The 18397-nt window shown below is 38.7% G+C and overlaps 1 protein-coding gene across 4 annotated transcripts in view; it reads right to left on the bottom strand.

The window, feature by feature from the left end:
- Positions 1 to 16784, bottom strand: part of FNIP1 (folliculin interacting protein 1) — a 129808-nt gene extending 113024 nt beyond the window's left edge. The window contains exon 1 of one of the 4 annotated variants that reach the window (XM_023617744.2): positions 16302 to 16784. In XM_023617744.2, coding sequence (XP_023473512.2) covers positions 16302 to 16393 — 92 coding nt within the window. In that variant the 5' untranslated portion in view covers positions 16394 to 16784. The remainder of the gene's footprint in view (positions 1 to 16301) is intronic. The other 3 variants (XM_023617745.2, XM_070234429.1, XM_070234431.1) reach the window with 3 other exon arrangements.
- Positions 16785 to 18397: the final 1613 nt, after the last annotated feature.

Genomic DNA, 18397 nt, shown 5'->3' with positions numbered 1-18397 from the left:
GAACTAGTGGCTCATACGGTATGAGTATTTTCTGTTTTACTTAATAAAGCCAGACTGCTTTCCAAAGTGGTTGTACCAATTTATATTCCCATAAGGACTATTAAGAGTTTTCACTGCTCCATATTCTTGCTACTTTTTGGTACTATCCAACTTTTTGGCCTTTGCCAAACTAATGTCAACCTGCTTGCACTGTTCTTTCCCCAAATATGTTCGCTGTGGGTTTTGGTAGATACCCTTTATCTACCAAACATTATCCAGATTAGGAAAATTCCCTTCTATTCTTAGTTTACTAAGAGTTTTTGTCATAAATGGATGCCGAATTTTCTCAAGTAAATCCGTATCTATTGACTAATCATGTAGTCTTTCTCCTTCAATAAATAATAAAAACAATAACTAACACTTAGTTCAATGTCCCAGATACTGATGAAAGTGCTTTACATATACTGACTCAATCCTTCTAATGAACCAGTGAAGTATTATTTACATTTAACAGATAATGAAACTGAGGCACAGAGATTTAATTACTTGCCTCAGGTCTCACCAACAAACACAAAGCTAACATTCAAGACCAATCAGGCTGCAGCATCTGGGTTCTTAATGCTCCACCTCCTGCTACCTGTTAGGCTTTGAGCAAGTTATCTAACCTCTTTGTGCTTCAGTTCCTCATCTACAAAATAGGGATGATATTACCTACCTTGTAGAGTTGTTCTGATGAAAAAATGAATTAATATATCTGAAGTCCTTAAAATACTGCCCGGTACATAATAAGCACTGCACAAATATTTTGCTGTAACAATTACTAACATTCTCTTATCTTTTTCATTTCTTCTCATCTGTAGATCAGTCCCATTTTTTATTCCTAGTATTATTTATCTATGCCTCATTTCTTTTTATTATTTTTACCAGGTTTGCCTACTTCAAAGAACCAGCTTTCAGTTCTTTATTCTCTCATTATACATTTGTTTCCTATTTCATTAATTTGGGCTCTTAGCTTTATTGTTCCTTTCTTTCTATTTTCTTTAGGTTTATTCTATTTTCCCATTTCTAACTCCTTAAGTAGAATACTCAACTCATTGAACTTTGAACCTTTCCTCTTCTCTTATGTAAACATTACAAATTTACTGCAAGGTTTTAGCTACATCCCAAGTTTTGTAATATGGCACTTATTATAATTCAGTTCTAGTTATTTTTAAACTCCATTCACGATTTCTTCTCCTTTGACTCACAAGGTTTTCCATAACTGTTCTATGAATGTTAGAAAAGAATGTGTTTACTCCAATTGCCAAGTGCAGGTTTCTATATATGTCTATTAAATCAAATAAGTATGTTGATTTTGTTTAAAAAATTTTTATTTTTTTTTCTACCTGACCTTCAGTAACTAGGAGAGGTATGTGAAAAATCACCTGCTATATTAGTAGATATGCCCATTTCTCCTTGGCAATTTCTGCTTTACATATTTTCAAAATATATCGTACCTTCCTGATGAATTAACCTTTTGTCATTATTATCATTAGTAATTTGTGTGTCTTGAAGTCTATTTTATTTGCTATGACTGGATCAGCTTTCTTTTGGTTATTTGTCTAGATATCTTTTTTTATCCTTTTGCTTTTAATCTTTCTGTATTTGTATATCTTGAGTATATATTTTTTTATAAACAGCAGCATACAGCTGGACTGGATTTTTTTCCAGCCTAACAAATTTTTGTCTTAACTGCATTATTTAGTCTGCTTTCACTTAACGTGATCCATATAATATGCTAGCATTTATTTCAACTACCTTATTCTGTTGCTTTGTACTTGTTCTATGACTTCTCTTCATTTTCCTACCTTTTCTTACATTCTCTTTATCTTTCTATACTCATTTTCCCTCTATTAATCTGGAAATTATATACTCTACTTCTATTCATTTAGCACGTAACCTTGAAATTTTAATATGCATATTTTATACTTTAAGTTATCACTGAACTGTTACCATCCTCAAAAAAAGAAAAGAGCTTTAGAATGTTTACTTATACTTCACTCTCCACCTCAACCACTTATTCCTTCACAAGGCACTATTTTCTAGTATTTTAACTCTGTCTTTGACATGTTTGTTGTTTTTATACTGCCAACATCTGTGTAGATATACTCATGTGTACTGTTTACGTTGCTGTCTATTTCTTGTTCTTTACCATTTATTCTCGTATTGCAAATATTTTTCTATTAGTGGTATTCCCTTACCTTTTGTTTGTCTAAAGGATATATATTTGTTGCCTTCACTCTTAAACAAGTTTCCCTAGATATTCTGAAGAATTCACCAGAATTCTAGGCTTAAAGTTATTTTGTCTCAACATCACAAAGATGTGTCAGTGGATTCTTTGGAAAATAGTACAGTAGTTCTTCAAAATTTTAAACATTGAGTTACCATATGACCCAGCAATTCCATTCCTAACACATACCCAAGAGAAATGAAAATATGTTCACACAAAAACTTGTATATAAAAGTTCACAGAATTATTCATAATAGCCAGCCAAAAAGCGGAAACAACCCAAATGTCCATTAACTGATGAACGGGTAAATAAAATGTGGGACATCCATGGAACGAAACAGTATTCATCAATAAAAAGGAATGAAGTACTGATACATGTTATATAACATGGATGAACTTTGAAAACACTATGCTAAGTGAAAGAAGACAGCCACAAGGGACCACATATTGTATAATTCCATTTATATAAAATGTCCAGAGTAGGCAAATCTACGGAGACAGAAAGTAAGACTAGTGGTTGTCTACGGCTGGGACAGAGTAGGTGGCAGTCAGTGGGGGTAATTGGGAATTATTGCTAATGGGTACAAAGTTTGTTTTTGGATGATGAAAATGTTCTAAAATTGATTGTGGTGATGGCTGCACCACTTTGTGAATAAACTAAAAACAACTAAATTACACACTTTAAATGGGTGAATTATATGGTATGTGAATTATATCTCAATGAAGCTGCAATTTTTTTTTTTTAAAAAGCAGGCTGAATGCAGGCATAAGAAAGGGGTGATACAGCCTTTTATTTTTATGAAATGCTTCTAAAACTGAAGATCATAGCTATGGTTGTGGTACACAGAACCACTTTAGTATTCAAACATCAACATCACTCCTCAAATTTCCAGGGATCATCCACTGTTCACAAAAATTTCTTGGTATTGCATTCTACACTATCTAGACCTAACTCACCTTTCACAAACCATATGGTCAAGTAAACCTGTATTCCTCAAAGTTCCTTGAATATACTTGTGGTCTTCCCCCTTGAGACTCTGCTCATGTTGTTCCCACTACCTGGAATCCTATCTATCTATCTAAATTCCAACCGTCCTTCCTCTGGCTAAACAAAATCTATCCTGCTTCTACCTACTATAGTACTTCAAACATTCTCTATGGCACTTAAATGACTGCAGCACAACATAAAATAGGTATGTTCACATCATACATTATCTATTAGGCTGTGAGTTTCTTGGCAGCTGTCTTATTCACCTCTGTATCCAGAAAGTTTGACATACTGCTTTTAAAATGGTATATGTGCAGAACTGTACTGCTTACTGCAATCACAGCAAAATTGATATCACTGGTGTCTACTTTTACATATTTTACATGGAAAGGTCTGGTTTCATCTATATCCTCTACATGTTAGAGGATAACTATATTGCATAATTATATTAGGGCTAAATATGCAGTTTGACATGTGCAACTTGTATTACATAACATATTCAGGAATGCAATCTGTGTGTCTTGGGAACTGTCACGTAATGTATACTCCAAACATGCGAATGCTAAAGAGAAATTATCAGTTTAAAGTATTCAGCATCTGTTCACTAAAAGACATATGTAAGAATATTCATAGTAGCATTATTCTTAATAGTCAAGAATTAGAATCAACTCTTTGGTTGGAAATAATTCTGTATCAATAAAAGAATGAATAAATTATTGCATATTCACACAATGAAATACTACACAGCAACTACTAATGCTACATGCAACAAAATGGATAAATCTGAAATACATTGAACAAAACAAGCCAGACACAAGAGTATGTGAATACAATATGATTCTATTTATATAAAGAGACAAAACTACAGTGTTATTAAGTCAGGATAGTGGTTAACCTGCACAGAGGTGACAGAGGATGACTAGAAGGGGGAAGCAGGCAGGCTTCTAGGAAACTGCTAACATTCTGTTTCTGCATCTGCGTGCTAGTCACATAAGCGTATTCACTTTGAGGAAGTTTACTGAGTTGTACATTTTATGACCTGCACACTTTTCTGTATATGTGTTATACTTCAATAAATTGTACTTCAAAAAGCGGAGGAATAAGATGACAGAGCAGTGGGATAAATTAAAGAAAAATTCAACTGTTATAAAATGTTTGGAGCCTCCTGCTGTTTCTCTGACAACTGTCAGTTGAATTTGCTAATCACATCCCCTCTGAATTCTTTCTGTGCCTAAAAGATCTTGTAGCCGCATGTCAAAGCAATCACCTCTACAATATTCACTTTATATGCTGTTGCACAGATTACATGATGTTAGCTTAAGTTTTATAAAGTAAATGCAGAACAGAGAACCAAGTATAATTCTATGAGGTATTAAAAAGTATACACAGGAACAAAAAGCATATCCTTCACAGGACGTGAAGCTGGCCTTCTCCATCCTCCTAGTCCTACCCCTTGTACAGAACAGATGTTCATTCTCTTGGGAAACTGTCAAAGAAGCACCAGCCTCAAGGTCTTTACGAACTTCAGTGAAAACGGTTGAGACAGAGGGCTGAAAACAGGAGATTATGAAAAAGAATAATAAACTCCTGGAAATTAAAAATATGATAGCTGAAATAAAAACAGAGATAAAAATTCATCCAAAAATAATGTTGAAGAAATCTCCCAGAAGTAGGGTGGAAAGATATGAAGACAGAAATTGGGAGAGAAAAACAAGAAATTTGACGGATCAGTACAGAAATCTCCCCCAGAGGACTTTACTAGTAAAAGTTTCAAACAGAAGTGAGGAAACCATGTAAGAAAATTCCCCGGAACTAAAATGTCTCCAGAATGAAAGGCGCACCAACAGGAAATGAATTTTTAAAAAACAAAGGTATATTACCATGAAATTTCAGAAAAAAAATAGAGAAAACTCCAAAAGCTCCTTGACAGCTGAAAGTTATGGCTTTGGCCTTCACAGTAAGCAATACTGAAAGTCAGAAGACAATGGAGCAATGCCTTCAAATTTCTGAGTTAAAATGATTCTCAACATAGAATTCTTTACCTACCAGACTTCAAATCAAACATAAAAATAGAATAAAGACATTTTCGGATTTGCAAAATCTCGAAAAATTTATCTCCATGCACTCATTCTCAGGACGCTCCTGGAGCGTTATGCACCACCAAAATAAGGGAATAATCCAAAGAGGAAGAAGTCGACGAAGCCAGTTGACAGGAGATCCTAACAAAAAAAAATGTTAAAGGAATTTCCAGGAGGAAGGCAAAAGAAGCCTCATGATGATGCTGTGGAGCAGACCTAGGGGCAAGCAGTCCAAACTAGAGCAGGAGAAGGGCAGAGGGCTCCAAGAAGGACATATCCAGGAGGAAAAAATATGAACTAATCAAGTATCTGATAGGTTTAATTAAGAGATAAGTTGTTTGAGGGGTATTTTATGGAGCTGTTGAAGGATGCAGAAATACCAAAAATTTCAAAGAAAACGAACAGAAGCAAAAAAAAGGGCAATTAACTCCAAAAAAAGTAAAAAGTACAAGAAAACATAAAATATACTTAGCTCAGTAGTGAATATTAATATTATAATAATACAGTTAACCTTGGTCATTTAAATTAACCAAAAACTATAATATTGGAAGAATGAAGGGGAAAGGGAAGGATATAAGTATGTGTATATATGTGCATGTTTGAGAACTAAATCTTTACCAACACAGGAAACAGAGAATGTCCAAGATGAATAAATTTTTTTTAAAAACAGTACATTTGTATTATGTAGAAATACAAAAGCAAATACTCAAACAGCAAAATAATTGAAAAAGTAGTTGCCTCAAGGATCAGGATTGGGTTTGAGGAATTTACTATGATAAATTCCAGCCATAATGCTGTTGGGCTATGGGCAAAAAATTCAATATGTAAAATTTAGAGTCAGATTATCACAAGTAATGAGCTTGCCTAGGTAGCCAGTCAGGGGTTCCAAGGGTCTAGGAGCCAGTCATGTCATAGCTGGTGCATTAACATGGGGTTTTACGATCTAATGTTTAAAATGCGTCCAGGCATTTCTTTGGTACAAATTTAAGACATTTAAGTTATTCACAAATAATTTCTGCTATATTTATGCATTCTAGAAATGTACAATGTATGTTTTATATTCTAAAGTAACTAGGAATTAACCAAAATTAACACAAAATCCCTGTTTGTGGAAGTCATATCACGACTCCACTTTATTCACCTTCTCACTAACTTCACGATCTGTAGTTTCTTGACATAAGTGGAAATCTTTAAATTATGTAACAGACCACAACAGAGTGGGAAAGCAGGCCAAAAAGTTGTAAAGAGCCTGCCAGCTTCGTCCTACAAATGGGATCATAACTGTATAAACAGGAATGGCTCATTATCCCACACATTCTTGAAACCAATTCTGCCGCTCTAACCATTAGGATTAGCTAGGGAGAACTGAAAAGTATATGACAATGCCGAACCACCTCTGGGGTGACTTGGGATAAAATGCTGTTATGTCAAGAGATACTCTATATTAGGCAGTGTGAGTACAAGGATGCAGACCTCTAGAGCTCTGAATGTGTCCCCAAAGAACTAGGTTAAATTGTTGCTCCAGTTCCCGATAAGGTCTGCTTGACAATCTTAGAGGGTCCAAGGACTCAGTATGCTCAAACGGAAGGAAAAGGAATCTCATGGTACCTCAAAACCTCTTGTGTTCTTGAAATAAACTCCTACTACCGAAAGGAGTATATTAGTTCATTTATTCATTCTTTTACCCATTCAGCAAATACTGACTGTGTCAGGGAAGGCATCTGTGTGTACACACACACACACAAATTCTGAATGTGATAAGCGGTAAGAAGGGAAAGTAAGAGGTGTTACAAGGGATATAAATGCAAGATCTATCCTATTTCTAGAAAATCAGACCATCCTTGCCATCTTAAAAAAATCAAAATAGCAATGAAATTTTCCTTTAAATTAGTAAACACTGATGTCAAAGAAAAACCTGCTTAAATTACTCAGAGTGAATAACAACTTTGGGCAAATAACCCAAAACAGAAGCATCTTTGTTAAACAAATCAAAATTTCCTCAACTCAGTGACTATTTTTATTCACTTGTTCATTCACCAAATATTTATTTAATGTGTTCTGTGAGCCAAGCAGCAGGAATATAGCACTACACAAGTCAGACAAAGGTTGTACCTTCATGGAACTTGCCATCCAGTAAAGGATATAGATACACAAATAAGCAACAACAACACAAGAAAATAAATTGCCATGATGCAGGAATACAGGAAAAACATGGGTTCTATTGGAGCTTGAAAGAAAGATGTGTTGTAGCTGTGTTATTCCAAATAGTGTGCAAACCAGATTATTCTCAGGAAATATTAAGTAGTCTGATTCAGAACCCAAAGCTAGAGGAAAAATGAGAAAGAAGACTGGAAAGGGTAAACTGAGGGGTGAGGAGATGTGGGAAGTAATTCTAACATTTGAGAGATTGCCATGCCATTTAATCTTCAAAACAATTCTAAGATGGTAGGTGCAATGGACACTAGGACTATCTCTGCAGCATCCACTCCCCAACTCAGACATGCACACACACACACCCCGCCTTTAATAACAACATGCTACTGCTTCGCAAGGTTATATATATACAGAAACTCTTGAAGTGGATCTGAACTCAAGTCCATCACAGCAAGATACAATTCTAGAGGCTGATATGCCAAGTTGAAGAGTTTGGACTTTGTTAAACACAAAGGCTCTGGAACTCGAATGTCTGAGTTTATATCTTAATTTCATCACTCACTAACTGTGTGACCTGGGGCAAGGTTCTTAACTTCTCTGTGTCTCCATTCCCTCGTCTATAAAACAGGGATAATCAGATCCACTTTATAAAGCTATCATGAGAATTAAATGAATATGTGTAAAGCACTTAAAACAGTGTGCGGCACAGAACAATCCCCTATTAAGGAGTAGGGAGTCAATGGAGATTTCTGAGTGATTTGCTCAGAATTATGTCTAAGAAAATCAATTTAGAAGAATGGTGTAGAGGGGAGCACACATGAAGTGGGAAAGTTATAGCAAACTTTTACGAAAAGTGTTAAAGGTCTAAATGAGATAAATGGAAAAGAACTAAGACACTGCAGAATCTGAATCAACAGGACTTAACAAATGACTGAATGTGGCAACCAGAGACGGAAGGAGTAAAAGATGATTTTCTGATTTTCAACTTGGTAACTAAGAGAATGGTGGTGCCAGGAACAGGAACAGAAGATTGTGTGAGGATGGTTTAGGACTCCTTTAAGAAAAGGAGATTATGTTATGTTTTATGTAGGGAGTGTTTTAAACAAGTCTTTCCTAAAAGATAATTTAAACTCAGTAGGATTTAAGACAATAATTATTATATTAGTAAGAAATGAAGTCCAAGTTTTATAAACTGAATATTGAAGTTATATTTTTCACTAACTTATTTTCTTTTAATAAACATGGGTCTAAAAAAATAAATCTAATACTACTACTCAAAGATAGAAAAGAAAATCAAATTAACAATACAATATAATACTTGCATTTATTACTGCAAAATTAGACTCTTACTGACCAAATATTGATACCACAGAACATTAACATGTGATTACTTAAAATTCTCAGCTTCCCACTTTAATAAGAAAGACATGATGCTCTGTAAAGAATTATCTGTAAAGAATATTATAACTTTCTACTATTTCTTTTTTTTTTTTAAGGATTTTATTTTTTCCCTTTTTCTTCCCCAAGCCTTCCGGTATATAGTTTTGTATATTTTTTTAGTTGTAGGTCCTTCTAGTTGTAGCATGTGGGATGCTGCCTCAGCGTTGGCTTGATGAGCAGTGCCATGTTCATGCCCAGGGTTCGAATTGGTGAAACTTAACCACAGCGGAGTGGGCAAACTTAACCACTCAGCCATGGGGCTGGTCCCTACTATTTCTTTTTTTTTTAAAGATTTTATTTTTTTCCTTTTTCTCCCCAAAGCCCCACAGTACATAGTTATATATTCTTCATTGTGTGTCCTTCTAGTTGTGGCATGTGGGACGCTGCCTCAGCGTGGTTTGATGCGGAGTGCCATGTCCGCACCCAGGATTCGAACCAACGAAACACTGGGCCGCCTGCAGCGGAGCGCACGAACTTAACCACTCGGCCATGGGGCCAGCCCCCCCACTACTATTTCTAATGTAAGATTAAAAGGTAAATTTATGGAGGAGTATTTTAAAAATAATAAAAACCTTTGTGAAGGCAGCAAATCTTTAAAAGTCACACTGAGAAAACAAAACTTCTGAAATGTGGTTCTTACAAATATTGACAATATTAAGAAGCTAGCTTTTAAGAATGCAGAAGCCCAAAATGTGACATAAAATCAGAATACTAAAAGTGAAAAAAATAACTCAGCACTACACATTGTTTCTTCTACAAAAACAGAAAGCTTTAGCAATAAAACCATTTCCTTGCCTCTCATATTTACTCCACATCTATCCTACTTTCTCCCACAAAGATACCCCGCTCAAAAAAAAAAAAAAAAAATTAAGGTCACCAATTATCTCAAACTTGACAAATCCAGTAGATACTTTTCTGGTTCTCATCTCAGAAGAGCTATCAGTAACCAGCATATAAAACAGTTTATCACTCCAACATTTCTGAAACACTTTCTTTTCTGGGCTTTTCTACCACCACACACCCTTGGCTTTCCCCTTCTCTCTTTTGCAGTTCTGTTTGTACACTTTCCTCTCCCACATCTGTACATTTTACATTTCCTCAGCACAAAGCCCTGTTCTTTCCAATTCTCTATCTACACGCTTTTCCTAGACGATTTCATCCACTCCCTTAGTTTTAAAATTGACCATAAGCCCAAATTCTTATCTCCAGTCCCAACCTCTACTGTGAACTCCAGATTTACTTTATTAAACTGTCAAATGGACAACTCTGTGGGTATGTCACTGGCAATTAAAACTAGACAAAACGTCCAAAACAGAACTTTTGACTCTCCCTCTGCCCTTAAAATTATTTCATATATTCATTCTACAAATATTTTCTAAGCATATGCTCAGGCACTGTGCTGTACACTGGCACAACAACGTGAACTTGAGGGAGACAGATGCTAAGTTGTAAAAAGAAGTATGAAGGAAGGGAAAAGGGGGGGTGGGGGGAAGGCACAAAGGGGGAAGTGGTGTACCCACAACATGACTAACAAAAATGTACAACTGAAATCTCACAAGGTTGTAATCTATCATAACATTAATTAAAAAAAAAAAAAAGAAGTATGAAGGATATCAACAGTGTGCTCTAACAGAGAATAGGGGAGAGGTCTGCTACTTTGGATAGAGTGTTCAAGACAGGCCTCCACAACATTACATTGTCTCCTTCAAAAAATGGTGTCTACCTAGCTGCTCCAGCCAAGAACCTAGGTATCTGTTCTCCACTCACAACCCATCAGGTGGCTCCATATGGTTCTAACTCCAAAATACACCTTGAAGTTGAAAAGAGCTCTCAAACAAGCAAAGAAGAGAGATGTGGACAAATAATGACAACTGTGACAGATGTCACAGAAGGAAATGCAGTAAGCTATGGAAGATAATTACAATGAAACCTAACTAGGTCTAGGAGAAATCACAAAAGGCTTCCTGGAGGAAAGATAATTAGGATAAGCTCAGATGATCATTACAAAAAGCTAAACTGAAAGGTATAGAAGACTATGCCAAGAACAGGGAAGAGCACAGCATGGCACATCCCAAAACCTAAAAAGTCCAAGGTGATAAAATCAGAGAAGAGGGAAAGAGGATTAAGACAAGGTCAAAAGAAAGCAAGAAGTTATCAAAGACTAATGAGATCATGTCAAAAGGACAAAGAAGTCAACTTGAAAAGTCTTCCACTGACCAAATATAGATTAAAACACATTAAAATCCAAGAGCTCATGATGATATTAAAATTTATAATTAAAACAAAAACCTGGGGCTGGCCCAGTGGCACAGCGGTTAAGTGTGCACGTTCTGCTTCGGCGGCCCGGGGTTTGCTGGTTTGGATCCTAGGTACGGACACGGCACCGTTTGACAAGCCATGCTGTGGTAGGCATCCCACATACAAAGTAGAGGAAGATGGGCATGGATGTTAGCTCAGGAGCAGTCTTCCTCAGCAAAAAGAGGAGGATTGGCAGCAGTTAGCTCAGGGCTAAACTTCCTCAAAAAAAAAAAAAAAAAAAAACTTCACTGAACAACTCATAAATTATTCTGAAAAATGATAAAATGAAACAACCAAAACTTTTATGCTGCCTTTCCTGTAGCAAAGAGTAACCAAATAGGTGGTAAGAAAAAGTTCTTCCAGGAAACAAATGGAGAAAGAATGAATCAGGATATCACCATTTCACAACCCCTAACAAGATAATAGATTCAGGCAATAATCAACAAAAGATGCTAAGAGCATTAACGAAAGGGGAATTTTATAATGGAAGAATAAGGCTGATACCACCTGAAATCACTAATCAATCTTAGCATCACTAAAAGTAGGACAACCAGACATTATGCAACTCTGATGGACAGGAAGTACACAGCAACATCTGTGATATATTTTTATTAAAAAAAAAAAAAAAAGACTGAACCTCCATCTAATAAAGTATCTAACTACCAGTTTTCAGAAAATAGAGAATAAGTTACATGAATGGTTCTCAAACTTGAGCATCAGAATCACCTGGAGGGGGCTTGTAAACACAAACTGCTGGGAACCAGTGAATTAAAGGAAACTATAAGGAAGCAAACAGCAAAACAGAGAATGGGGGAGATTTTATAGGAAAAATGACCCAATTTCAACAACAAATCATATTTTTAAAAGGGGAGAAGGCTGTTACTTAAGAATAAAGAATAAAAATTACTTAAGTGACATAACTGCAAATGGAATATGCAGACTCTTAAGATTCTGATTCAAACAAACCTACTGGAAAAAAGACATCTTGAGACAACTGAGAAAATCTGAATATAGACTAAAAATAAACTATATTAAGGAATTTCTATTAATTCTGTTAAATATAACAGTAGAATAATGGCTATGTTTAAAAAATTACCTTATGGGGAAAAAAATGGTCAAGGCTAGAGACCTTACAAAAACCACACCACACAGGGCCACTTTAAGGAGTTCGTGCCTACACTGAATGGTTTAACACATAAGCATGAGATCATCATAGCAACAATGACTTCTGGTTCCTGAAAGCCATGTGCTAAGCACTGCATTAAGTACATTACACGACTTATCTCTTTGAATCCTTAAAATAATTCTGTAATGGAGACCTAAAATTCTATACCATTTTGCCTGCTGATCATAATGAGAATTTACACTTTTTCAAAGGATGAAGTGTTGAGAGTAGTTTGGAGAAAGGCGAGTGATGGAAAAGACCAATTAACAGGTTGTTTTAACAAGTCAAGAATTCCTGCTACAGACAGCAAATGCTCATGCAGTGGAAACAAAACAAAAATATAGAAATTGTTTTTGAACAAAACACGAATTATATCCTACATTTAACTCTGAAATAACCTTCTTCACTAAATTAGACATTTTTTTCAAGAATTTTATTTTTAAAGCAATCATTTTATATGTACTGCAGTTACTGGACTTACACTTAATTCTTAATTCCACTGGAAGGTGGCCTGATGGAGAAAACATAAAGCAGTGTCTTCTCCTAGAAAGCACCTTCTCTCTCAAATTCTTCAGAAGATGAAAACAAGTGATTATTTTAATTCTATAAATGACTGAAATGATCTCCCTCCCTGTGATACTCCCTGTAATGAAACTTTGGCTCCCTCCTAGGAATCTGCTTAATTCTACAAATCTTAACAGGCCTGTTCCTAGCTATACATTACACATCAGACACAACCACCTTTTCCAATGAGCTAACTATAAAAGACGAATACTGAAAGGCTCCTAAGGCTTCTTTATCACAAGCCTCTCCTATCCTAGAGCTCTACTGTGGCTTTTCGCACTGGGTCCTGTATACTGCTTACTCTAGGAACTGACTCTTAGAGGCTGAGCTACACTTAGTTGCCAAAGGCTAACTGTGTCCAAGCCCGATTTAACAACTTAAGCTGACTAAAACAAAACAAAACCAAAAAAGGAACCTAGAAAGGAAAACATGGTATACTAGAATGAACATTAAATTTTAGTCCACTCAAAAACCTGAGTTACAGAAAAAGATGCTGAACATCATTTGTTATTTGGGAAATGAAAATTAAAAGCACAACAAGATACCACTGTACCCACTAGAACGGCTATTATCAAAGATTCAACAATGGTTAAGCTAGTAAGTTTTATATTATGTGTTTATTACAATACTTTTTTTTAATTGAGTTCGTAATAGTTTATATCAATGTGAGATTTCAGTTGTCCATTATTTCTTGACTGTCATCACATAAGTGCTCCCCTTCACCCCCTATGTCCCTCCCACCCCCTTCCCCTGGTAACCCCTGAACTGTTTTCTTTGTCCCAGTACTTGTTTATATTCCACCAATACAAAAAACTTTTAACTAAAAAAGAACAGACGAACAATATCAAGTATTGGAGAGGATGTAGAGCGACCATAACCTTCATACACTGCTGGTAGGAATACAAAATGGTACAATTACTTTGGAAAAGTTCAGCTATTTTTTTTAAAGTTAAGCATACACTTAGTATTTGCCCCAGCAATCCCACTTCTAGGTATACACTGAAAAGAAACAAAACCATATGTCCACACAAAGATTTGTACACAAATGTTTACAGCAGCATTGTTCATTACAACCCAACTCTGGAAACAAACCAATGTCTGCCAACTGGTGAATGGATAAACAAATTACAGTATACCTGTACAACTGAATACTACTTAGCAGTAAAATGGAAGGACCTTCTGATAAATACAACCACATGGATGGAATCTCCAAATCATCACTCTGAGCTAAAATAAGCCCGACACAAGAGACTATAAACAGTATGATTACATTTATATGAAATTCTAGAAAAGTTAAAACTGCTATCATTAGACAAAAAGCAGTTCAGTGATTGCCCTTGGTGAGGAGGGGTTAAGGACTGACTGCAAAAGGGCACAAGGGAACTTTTTGGGTGATGAAAGTTTCTAAAACTTCACTGGGGTGGTGGGTACACGACTGAATACACATAAAATTCAGACAACTGTGCACTTAAAATGGCTCAATTTTATTGTATGTAAATTATAGCTCAGTGAAGTGGTTTAAAAAAAGATCCGGGTTAATCAGATCTGCAAGTTACTAGCTGTGTGACATTAACCAGCTTTCATTTTCTCATACGCACATTTGAACACGCTTTATTTTTAAAGCAATCACTTCTATAGTGTACCGCAGTTAATGGGCTCACACATAATCTTTACTTCCACTGGAAAAAAGATCATCTAGTTACAGTGCTACTTGCCCTATCTCACAAGGTTGTTGTGAAATACCACATGAGATAACTAATGAGAAAGTGCTTTGGCAACTCTAAAGAAGTATTACACAACTGTATAGTAAACTTTACATTTTTAAAAAACAAACGTGAAAACGTTTTTTTCACGAGTGACTTGAGACCCTTGGAAACTGGAGTACCCCAGAGTCAATCTTTGCCCAGAAATAGAAAGCCTACTTGAAAGCCACCTTTTTAATATCCCTCCTGAACTTGCTTTCTACTGACTCTTAATTAACTGAATGGTTCAATGTGGTTTTATCTAGACTGCACTTTCATTTTTCAAAAGAAAAACACTAAGGAACTGTTCAAAGAAAATCATTAGATAAGCATGGCAAGACATTTATTTTCCAGTGGAAAAGACGAAAACCTAGAAAACTGTCTTTTATTAAGCACTTTTCCAAGATGTTCAAAACTGAGATTTTTCTTCCTCTAAAAGTCAGTTAAATTTCTTTCCATTTAATACTTCAATTCCACATGTATTACTGAATGTTTACTAATGTGATCTGCATTAGTGAGAGAGCGTGAATAATTTTAAGAACACCAAAACCTTTTAAACCAAGGTGGTACACTCATTTCACACTTCTGTTGCAAAATTTAAGAGATTCTCATTTTTTCCTACTACTAATGTACTACTGGGCTCTTTGCTATCCTACCAGGTTTGAGTGATATTTGACATCTAGCCTAGTTATATTTACAAGTTTCCACACCGTAACAAGTACTAAGGCTGTTTGGAAGACATAATCTCTTCTTCAAATGCAGTTTGGCGACTAAATTTTACCTTGAATTCAGATTTACATTGCCTTACCATTTTAAAGTTTTTCTACCAGCAACAGGTACTGCAACCAAAAATTAAATAGCCTGTAATACTACAAAATATTTTGCTGTCGTTTTCAATATTTAAAGATTCCTTTTTAGCAACGGTTATACGGGGATGATTCTACTGTCAATTCTATGGCCATGCTTCATTTGGTTCGGTCCTGCTTCACTGTCGGTAGTAACCATAACCTCTTAGGTTTCACATTTCTCCTTCGATAACAGTAAGGCCGTTCGGTCCGGTAACTGCACACCTCCAATTTTAGTTTCCAAGAAACCTTAAAACGGCACCTTGCCTACTCGCTCCTCCAGCCTTCTCTACACTCAGAAGGTTGGCCAAAACGTGCAGCTCTCTCCTCACCTCCAGCCAAGCTGGAATGGAGCACCCAGAGGGCGACTGGTCGCAGGGAGGAGGGGAGAACTTCTCCACCCGGAGGACGGCGGCAGAGATCCAATCCAGCCCGCGCCCAACTACACTCGCCGTCAGGAAGGCGTGTGGACCCTACGCTCAGGCCGCGGGGCTCGGTCCCGAGGGGCAGAGCTGCGCGTGGCTGCCGAGCAGGACGTAAACAAACCGACCCCGAAGAGGGGGAAGGGGCGCCGGCGGGAGTAGGGGGTGGGGAGAGGACCTCGCTCCAACCCTCCAGCGCAGGTCCGCAGCTGCCCGTCCCCTCCCGCCCGCGGGCCAGGGGTCCAGGTCCCCGCGCGGCACCGCCGCACGGGTGTGAACACCGAAGGCCCCAGCTCTTCCGAAGCTCGGAGCCCACAAGGCCACCGACTTGGCGCCCCCCGCCCCGAAGCGCCCTACCTGAACGCGCAATCCGGGTCCCGCGCGTCCCGACCGGATGTGCCCAGCCCGCTCCTCTTGCTGAAGAGCTTCTGGAACAGCGTAGGGGCCATGCTGGCCACGGCCAGGCCGGGGTCGCTCCTCAGGGCGCTTGCTAGGCCCCCGCTCCTACAGCCGCCCCGCCACCCCCATGGGCGCCTCAGTCATATGACAGAAATTAGTCACTTCAAACGGCCACGGCGCGCGGGGCGGGGCGCGAGGCAAGGGCGGCGTCCATTGGCTGGCGGTGAGCCGCATCACGTGGCGGTGCGAGGAGCAGGGGCAAGGCGGGGGCGTGGGGCGGAGCTGGCGCCCATAGGCTGGCGAGAGGATTCCCTCACGTGGCAGCTCACGGGGCGGGGCGTGCGCGGAAAGGAGGGGCGGGGAGCGAGAGCGGGGCCGGGGAAGTGAAGGAGAAACGCGCCCAGGTCCGGTCCTTCTCCGCGACGCTGTCAGCTGCTATCTGAGGCTAGGGCGGGGTGGCGCGGGCACGACGCCAGGGACTTGAGAGTGCAGAAGCCTTCGGCTCCCCGCACCCACAACAGAGCGATGTTTAGAGCCCCACTGGCAGCCGACCCTCCCCCGCCGTCCCTTCCTTAGCCTCTGTGGCTTCGCACCTCTATCCGGCGCTTGGCTAGTCTGGCTGCCCCCTGAGCAGAGAAGGCGCTGGAGCGTACCCGTGAGGCCGCGGCACAGGCTGGACTTCGAGCCCGGGGCCAGAGGCCCGCCCGCGCGGGGCCGTGAGAGGTCTGGGCTCAGAGCTTGACAGCGCGGGGCTGGCTCTCGGGGTCTGGTGGAGGACCCTGCCGAGACGCTCGCCACAACCATGGCTCCTAGCAGAGACGGCCTCGGCCGGGACTGCGAGCAGCTGCCCTCAGAGTTTGCGATTAGCTCCTCAAACCCTGACACCAGAAATTAGCTCCTTGGAAGAGCTGGCGATGGATGCTCAGGATTTAGGCTCAGTCTTAATGTCTAGGTATGGAGGGAGAGAGGAACTGTGGAATTCTAAACAAATGGGCTTCAGAGGAGGAAAACCGCTTTCCAAAGAAGAAAAATAGGTGCTGGCCCGGTGGCACAGCGAATTAAGTGCGCACGTTCCGCTTTGACGGCCTGGGGTCCCCGGTTGGCATCCCTAGTGGGGACATGGCACCGCTCATCAAGCCACGCCATGGCAGGTGTCCCACATAGAAAGTAGAGGAAGATGGGCACGGATGTTAGCTCCGGGCCAGTCTTCCTCAGCAGAAAGGAGGATTGGCAGATGTTAGCTCAGGGCTGATCCCCACCCCCCCCCAAAAAAAGAAGAAAAACATTCTTCATAAATGACCTTATAGTCTTATTAAACCCAAGGAGCCAACATTTTTCAGGGTTCAGATCAAATTGGTCTTACAAATTTTCAGCACCCTTACTCATTCACCCACTCCCCCTACGGGATGAGAAATTTTGTACCATGGGATGCAACTCTCTGACAAATATGGATGTCGGGAAATGACTGGTATGTGGTTGGAAGGTTAGATAAAAATACTTTTTTTGAGAATTTTATTTAACTAGGCATACAAATCAAATTTTTTTTTTTAAAGATTTTATTTTTTCCTTTTTCTCCCCAAAGCCCCCCGGTACATAGTTGTGTATTCTTCGTTGTGGGTTCTTCTAGTTGTGGCATGTGGGACGCTGCCTCAGCGTGGTCTGACGAGCAGTGCCACGTCCGCGCCCAGGATTCGAACCAACGAAACACTGGGCTGCCTGCAGCGGAGCGCGCGAACTTAACCACTCGGCCACGGGGCCAGCCCCTCAAATTATTTTTATATAGAAAAAAGAAAAGAAAGTAATAGGCAGAATATATATTTGAGAATTTCAGTGGTCATGTTGAGTTTCAATGTTTACAAGATTTTTTAAAGCACTATTTATAGACAATAAATTATTCATTTCACTAATGTTTAAGTGCCCTTGGTCTAGGCACTGAGTATCCAAAGTAAACAAAAAAGAAAGCTAACTTTATGAGGAGACAGTAAATAAGTAAACAAGGTAATTTCAGACTAGTATTCTGTATGAGAACTATGAAACTATGAAAGCTATGAAAT

This window comes from Equus caballus, chromosome 14, assembly GCF_041296265.1.
Source record: "Equus caballus isolate H_3958 breed thoroughbred chromosome 14, TB-T2T, whole genome shotgun sequence".
In the NCBI taxonomy this organism is placed as follows: Eukaryota; Metazoa; Chordata; class Mammalia; order Perissodactyla; family Equidae; genus Equus; species Equus caballus.
The sequence above is the reverse complement of the archived record's forward strand: the minus strand, read 5'-3'. Positions and strand labels throughout refer to the sequence as shown.